An 8,288-nucleotide genomic window follows, 5' to 3' on the forward strand; every position below is an offset into this window, starting at 1 on the left:
ATTCTAAGAGTTTTGACAAAATGTACGTTTTGATTTGTGAGAACTTAATTAATGATTAAATTGTATTTAATATAAAATATGATGATTAAAAAACTTTCAATCAAGGACTTCGATAGAAAAAATACAAGAATCAAGGTAAATTTTTAAAACAATCTCAAGAACCAGAAAGTATATAGACAGAAATTTCATGATGTAGGAATATAAATAATAAAGGAATTATGCGTGTTTTAGCAAGCAACTTCGAAGATCCAATGCTTGGTCAATACTCCTCTGTGGCAAATGCTGCTCATGTGTTGTGTGGTCCATCTCAAATTCCTCGCTTTCTATTTTGTGATTTAGCATCTTTTGCTGCTATGCTTCTAGCTACTGCAATGGGTGCTGGGTTTCCATCCCCATTGGAGTAAGGTGCAAGAACTGCAGCTCTACAAACGTTTTTATCGAGCTCAAATCTCCATCCTCGATTGCCTTTTGCCCCCATCCACAAGTATTCGACGTCAGATTTACGTTGCCTTTTCTTCTTTTTTGTGGTTAATCTACCCATGCAATCAATAAATATAAACTGGAAACACACAGCTCCGCCATGCACCGGTTACCGTCGTCGGTGTCGGAACAACCCACTAAGAACTTGACCAAACAACAAGTTTAGGGTTCCAGTGCATTTCTGCTGGAAAGTGGCTGCAATTATCATATACGAGTGAGGTGATGAAACATTCCCTACTTTAAGAACATCCCCTGCTTTAAGAACACGTTAAGATCTTTTCATTGATCATTGGTACATAGAAAAAACAGGATTTTTTTAGCATACCAAGTTATCCACATTACCACAAACTCACACAATCAATCCCAAGTCACTGTACAACCATCCTAAACCTTCACCAAATCACAACATAATTTACATTCTTTTTCATCATCCAATAATTTTTTACATTAAATGTACTTCATCATCAAAATATAAAACATAATTAAATTATAAAGGTTAAAATAAACTAATTATAGGTATTTTTATTTTAACCTAATAAATACAAGAATATAATATAATTTTCAACTTAACTAATTATAGGAATTCAACTTATTTATTTTTCATCCATTCTAAATATTACTAATTTGACTTATTTCATCATCGAGTTACAGGTGAGGCACATGAAGTGGGTGTTTGGCGTTGTAGCTGTGGTTGCAAGCAAATATTATTGTAAAGTGTTTGGTTAAATATTTACAACATTTTTATTACACGTGGATCCCACTCGAAACTGAGGATAGACCTCAGTTTGTGAAAAGCTCTCATGGTTGTGTTCTCCTCTCTCTCACCAACATTGCAAAATTAATTAACATCGCAAAACTTTCCCATACCAAGAGCTTGTCTCCATTGATCTGGAAAAATCCTATCATTTCTCAAATTTCATCATTTCCCTCTATTTTCTTCTCTCTTCTCTTGCCAAAAGACAATGAAACCATTGCAGAAATTTTCAAAACAACCTGAGAGGCTCCATTGTTCAGATCTATAAAAATCCTACCCTTATTTCACAAAGACGCCAGAGAGAGTGTTCATCCTTATTCCCTTTTGTTTCCTTCTCTCGTCTCCTTCTAAACAACAACGAAAAGGGTGTTCTTCTTTCAAGCAATTGTCATTTGCCATGTTTCCCTTTATCCCTTTTTTTTTCAAACGAAGATTTGTCACATTCACCAATATAAATTGTGCTGAGAGGTCTCCATTGTTTCGGTTTGTAAAAAAAAAACATCAAAACTGTGCTGGGAAAACTCACATGAGAGAGAGAACCTTAAGTTCGTTCCTACCTTATCTCCATCTTCTTCTTTTTTAGCTCTAAATTTAATTTATGTGCTGCATCATAAAATATGTTTCTTGTGCTTAATTATATGTTGTTCTACATTGAAATCGATTTCCTAGTTGGTCATCTACTAGTTACACTGTTGCTGCTTGATTTTTTGTTTGTTTACTAGAAACAATGTGATTCATCCATGCTGATTATTGTTGAATCTGATAAACGGTAGAGTTCTTTACAAGCATTTTTTTATAAGAAAAAAGAAATTAATCCCAGTAGTTGTGTGATTAACTAAGGGGAAAAGTTATTTCATTTGTGCTTTGCTTGATCCGTTTACGTTAATGAGTAGAGTAGTTTTTGTCATCCTCTGTTTGCACAAAAATCCTCATCAATAGCACTACATAACTATATTAGGACATCGCAAGAAGATGAGGTTTTTTCCGAGTATGATCGCAATCTCAATTTCATTCCAAATGACTTCATACCTGATATTGTACCTTGCTTAGCTATTCAAGGATTGCAGAGGCTTTCATGTATCAATTTTATATGTGATAGAATTATAAATAGTTTAATGGAACAAGAAATAACTTTTATTAATATACAAAGATTATTCATTTCGCTATATAATCATAATTATAAAAACAACAATGTTTTATATATATATATATATATATATATAATTTTACAGTCAAACCTCGTACAAAAAAACATACTAACCAAATACAAAAACTATATTTTTTCAATTACAATTTAAACAGCTGTTTTCATCAAACACATTAAATTTTAAAATAAACCTTATAAAAAAGTACTTTTTCACGATTTTTTTTTTTTAAATCACAACAACAGTACTGAACAACTAAATCATCACATGAAGGCCATAGATGCTGCGAAAACAGCACGCACTATTTCATTCAAGACCAAGTTGCAGGAAAACTAGCATGATAACTTCCAATTTGAAGAAATTGCATTTGCACAATCATTCACAGCTTCTGGTGGCGAATTATTTTGAGCGACGACAAAATAAACAGAATTACACATGAGCGGGCACACCCACGGACAAAGGAGAGAGATTTCAGCTGCTGGTCGGGGGAAAAAGGAATAGTACTGAATCTTATTGTCACAAATATCGTTACAATGGTTTGGAGTTCTCTCATTCAAAGCTATGCTAAACCATCTACAAAATTAATGGGGGGCCTAGAAACACAATTAACACTGGCAGATACACTAATGACACAAAAACCATCGCTAGGAATATTGGAAGCAAGTAATTATCATGTCAAGAGGCGGGGGAACCAACAGGAGAGATGAAAAGCCTTTTTTTTAGACACCATTCCTTTCAGATGGTGAACCCAGGGTCTTCCAAACATTGGGGTGATCAAACAGCAAGATTGTTACCATGACACTGATCCAGCTGAGATAAAAAGAAACAGGATTCAAGTCATGCTAAGCAAATTGCGCACCCACAGCTATGCAAATTACCGAGCGTCCCTTTGGCCCAACCATGAAAAATTAATCACCTTTTATAAACAACTTGCGTCTTGCAAAATGCTTTCCACCTACATCCTCAAAATTTTGCAAGCAAAACAGGATTTTGCAGTAGTATTGCCATTACTGTCAATCTGAAATTGTTCTTAATTAGGCCAAGCGAGCCTTGAAAGGCCTGCCGAGGAACCTCTGACACTACCAGATCCTTTAAAACTGATGCCTGCAACAGCCAACTTCAATTTGGAAAGACGTACAGTACAACCACTGCTTCCCAGTAATCAACATTGGATACCAGGCATCAGCTTCTCCAAGCTTCCATGAGTAATCATATTAATTCCTCGACTTTCCATAATAATATCCAGTCTTGCAGAACAACAGCAGGGAAACCAAGCAGATCCCTGAAATCTTCCTCTCAAACCATCAAGAATATTTACTGTGAAATTATCACACTTAACTAGTGTCTCCCATCAGCTCCTATATCAAGTGGACCACAACAATCAATGCTGTCTTGATGATGCTCATATGATGTGCATGAGTCATCTTGAACATCGAAATCATCTGCATTGTTCCCAGAAATTTGAATGAAATGTTTATGTTCAAGATCACCAGCACGGTCACCGTGGTAAATCCCAACTTGTGCTCCTGAAAAATCATCTACATCCCCCTCGTACTCCTCATCAGTTGCAACTTTATGGACAACATTATCGACACCATCTTGAGAAGCAACAACTGCATCCTCATCCTCAACATATTCATTGCAATTCTCTGCATGGTCCTCTTGACAATAAGCGGAGGAATCTTGACCAGCCAGGGATTCCACTGCAGAATCCTCGTCGTTCTCTATTGTTTCACCCTCAATTCCTTGCCATTCATCATCATCACTATCAATATTTTGTGGGTCAAACCTGTTCTGCTCAGCACGTTTTCGGAGCATGAATACATTGAAATAATAATTGACAAGGTCCTTTTTTGTTCGGGAAGGAAATGTCACTGACAGATTGTCCCAAAAGTTTTTGCCTAACGATACAGGATTAGATAAGACAACCTCATGGAAGATTTGCTCTTCCTCGACAGTCCATTTATTTGCAACCACTTCTCCCATATCACAGAACCCCAACCCCTCAAATATCTCTTCCCCAAGGTTTTCCCTAAGTTTCAGCCTAGCTTCTGAGACATGTTGTTTTATGCATCTGATAGAACCTGCATCGGGGCACCCACAGTCACCTTTGGTGGCTTCATAACAATAATTTGCAGGTACTTCCAGTTCAGGCATGGGAAGGACACGAGTGCCAATCAGATTCTCCTCGTAACAACCATCAATTATAACACCTGGGCTAGATGACTGTGCATGTGCAACTTGAAGGTTAGACTCATCTAGCTGGTTCAGGGAGGTGCTTGAACCCTGTGAGCCCCACTCTGGAACATTAGCTTGATGCTCTGGTCCAATTGAAACCGACTTCCGAAAAGGATAATCAAGAGATGAGCAGGCCTCATCAGGCTCAAGTAAAGGCCTGAGCTGGTGGCCATCGTCAAAATATTCAGGGAAGAATGATAAATTATCTGCTTCAAGAATCCCATTGCTGATCCACAAAAACTGCGGAAAACAACTATTGTCACCAGTTTCAAACTCCTTGGTTCCATTTGAATATTCAGTGACCAAGTCACTAGCAGACCTCCCTACATCTTGACACTCTCTGTAAGTGTCATCACCTTCATCATCATGTTGAAAGCAGGTCAGATATATAAACTAGGAAACTCCATGAAAGAATTAAAATATGGTATGTGATTATGGGAACAAATGAAAGTGATTTTAAAAACACAAAAATGAGTTTTTTTTTCCCTATATGATCTGTAAAACTAGAATGTAAGCATCTTCCAGCGAATTTGTAAATTTGTAGACTTCTAATATGCAAAAAAAAATGACAGATAAGGTCCAGAATGAATTTGCTGCCCAGAATTATCAGAAACATAGCAAGCATACAACAGCAGTCATCATGAAAAATCCACCAATAGACTCTTACAAAGTCAATGGTATAATGATTGATTATCCAAAATCTGCATCCTATAAAAGCAAGAATTTCATCCATAAGGTCCTTTTCAGTATCAAGTCATCAGATTGGGCAGGCTAGATGAATAGGGAAAGCAACTCAAAAGGAATTTACTCCACAGTCCGCATTGTAAGAAGGTTCCAAGTACAAAGAATACTCATAAGTGACAGACACTACCAACAGTCCATTACCTGAAACTAGATGTTTCTGGTGAGCATTGTCAAGTGGAAATATAGGAGCAAACTGATCAATATGCTCCATTTGCCTGGGGTGCTTACAAGCAACCTCATATGAATTATCATCAGCAAAAGCACGTTTCTGAATCATTTTAATTTTGGCTGCATATCAGAATTATCTTTTATCATATTAGCAACACGTAGAAACAAAAGCAAAGATTCAAAGAAACAAGTGCTTTCAATAAACTACCATGCAGCAAAATGGTTTCTTAGCAACGAGAATCCCCTGATTATGACATAAGCAGACTAGAAGGGATAATTTTCTTACTACTTTCTATTACATTTCTGAAAAGTTCAGGGTAGAAAGGTAAGATTCCTATGACATAACAGACAAGAAGGGGCTGAGTGGAAAAAAACCCAAATTAAGAAAGGGACAGCACTAGCACTCGAAGAATTCTGTGCATTTGGGAATTTTGGTATCCAAAATACTAATAAAAATGGTCAACCAAAGGGATAGCAGTAGCAATTGGATACTTTTATGCATTTAGGAATTTTAGTATCCACAGTACTAATAAAAATGGTCAACCTATACTCTAAATACGTAGCCATTAAGAGTTCACTATACAAACTTCATTTCTAAATATTAATACACCATTTTTTTCTCACGCCCCATAAATTCCTTTTATAATTAATTAATTATGTTGGGTACCTTGCCGTCTTTCCTTTTCTTTTATTTTATTAGAAAAAAAATAACAGAAACAAAACCGTTTATGATTAAATTTATTACTTAAAAAGTAATTCAACATTGAATAAGCTTGAGAAGCTTGATCTTACCGTAAAAATTGGTCTTTGAGCAGTAGATAATGTCACGTTATTGATGAATTTGAAAAACAAATCAAAATTTCCAAAAATCCTAATTCACAAATAAAAAATTATAGATCCCTAATTTTCTAGTATCGGAATAGAATTAATTTACAAAAGAAAAAAATCCAAACAAGGGACAGATACGAAATAAGTTGAATCGAACAAAAAATCGATAGAAATTAAGAGATTCTACGAGGCGCAAAGTTTCAAAATTTAAAAAAAAAAAAAAAAAAAAAAACCCGAAAAATTCAAGTGACCCAGATAAATTTAGGACAAGAAATACAAATATACAAGCTTAAATTTAAAGATCGAACAAAACCCACCTTTGAAATCAAAGAATCAAAGAGAGTCCAAGAAACCCTAACCCTAGAAATGAATCTAGAACACGGCAAGGGGTATAAAAAGGTTCGATCGATGGAGAGGTAAAAAAATAGAATGAATAAGTGATCGAATTTAATAACAGAGGAAGAGAAATGGAGAATACGGAGATTGAATTGATCGAAGATTTAAGATCGAAAATTGATAAAGTTAGGCACGGTTTATAGGAAATTTAGGGTGTGTTAGGTGATCCGAGGAGAGGGCCTTCGAGGGTTTCACACTTAGAAAAAGGAAAATACTAAATGAGGAAAGAATCGGTAAAGGATTTACAGAAATTACCACGTGAGGATTCAAGGATCTCGAAGGACAGATCGGGAAAACGGCTTGTATGATGATTATAATATAAAGAAGTTCAGGGAAAGTAGTCTTTTGACACGTGGAACAGTGTTGATGGGGAGGTGAAGTTGAGTGTTAATTTAGCACGTGGAAATTATCTTATCTTTTTTTGGATGACGTGGTAAGGGGTGTTTGGTTAGTAATGGTAAAATAGTTTCCGTTAGCCCAAGGGAGAGAGGGATTGATTTTTTCGATTTTGATGTTTGCAAAGTTGAATTATGACGAAATCCATCATCTACGTGAAGATTCTACATCTCAATCATATACATTTCCCTAGTTGATCCTTTATAGAATACTTGAAAAAAAAAAAAAACTCTAATCTTATTAAAAAAAAAAAAACCTCTTAAAACCTTAGTAAAACCTAGATCTCCTCCTGTAAAGGAATTTGTTCGAGCTTCAAGATTTGACCAACATCTAATCCCATATTATTCCTCCAGTCACCTTTATCTCTATATCTTTTCCCCATGAATTTATTCCTCAATGGATGGCCTAATGATTCACTTATGGTACCAAGTATATTTTGTATTGTAGTAATTTTTATAGTTGTGGTTGAAAAAGTTATTTTATAAAAAATATTTTTAATTGAAATTAATTAGATATTTATATATATTTGGTTAAAACTATAATTGAAATTGAGATTAAACAAAAATAGTTTAATGTATTTGATTAAAAATATTTTTTATATTAAGGTTATAAAATAAAATAATATATATATATATTGATGGTTTTTAATTTAAATATTGTAGATTTAACTACTGCTATTACATCATGAAAGAAATAATATTTTTTATAAAATATTTTTTATTATTCCATTAAACTATTTATAATTCTATCATGTATCAAATACATCCGACAAGGACTATAATTTTCTTGGTTTCTTAAGCACGCAACAATATTAGGTAAAATATCATCAAGAACAAAATTAGGATTGCGATCAAATTCTATGAATATTATATCATCATGCGATCTCTATCTAATTTATATAATGTCATTGAATAATGTTAAACACTAGTTTTTTTAATAAAACACAATTAAAAATAAAAAAAATTATTTTTTTTAATTTACTATGTCGGACCCGGTTCAATGCATTTATCTTTGAACCGATCCCGGTTCGGCCGGAACATTGGAGACATTCTCTACTGTTCACATGAAAAGTGGAGAGTGATTCACTCTCCACACAAGAGAAAAAGCAACATTTTTCTGCTTTCAGCAACACTGTGTTT

The 8,288-nt window shown here is 34.6% G+C and overlaps 1 protein-coding gene across 4 annotated transcripts; it reads right to left on the reverse strand.

Annotated features, from left to right (window-relative positions):
* Positions 1 to 2,867: 2,867 nt before the first annotated feature.
* Positions 2,868 to 6,971, reverse strand: LOC118055067 (uncharacterized). 4 transcript variants are annotated; one of them, XM_035066861.2, is made up of 3 exons: positions 6,675 to 6,971; positions 5,503 to 5,649; positions 2,868 to 4,973 (listed from the first exon to the last, which is right to left on the reverse strand). In XM_035066861.2, exons 2-3 carry the CDS (start codon positions 5,636 to 5,638, stop codon positions 3,718 to 3,720), a joined length of 1,392 nt encoding a protein of 463 aa, XP_034922752.1. In that variant the 5' UTR covers positions 5,639 to 5,649; positions 6,675 to 6,971; the 3' UTR covers positions 2,868 to 3,717. The 4 variants fall into 4 exon arrangements, with proteins under 4 accessions (XP_034922752.1, XP_034922751.1, XP_073264930.1 ...); XM_035066860.2 differs by having other exon boundaries at positions 6,322 to 6,970; XM_073408829.1 differs by lacking the exon at positions 6,675 to 6,971 and adding an exon at positions 5,738 to 6,315.
* Between the last annotated feature and the right edge of the window lie 1,317 nt (positions 6,972 to 8,288).

Source organism: Populus alba, chromosome 4 (genome assembly GCF_005239225.2).
Source record: "Populus alba chromosome 4, ASM523922v2, whole genome shotgun sequence".
NCBI classification, from domain to species: Eukaryota; Viridiplantae; Streptophyta; class Magnoliopsida; order Malpighiales; family Salicaceae; genus Populus; species Populus alba.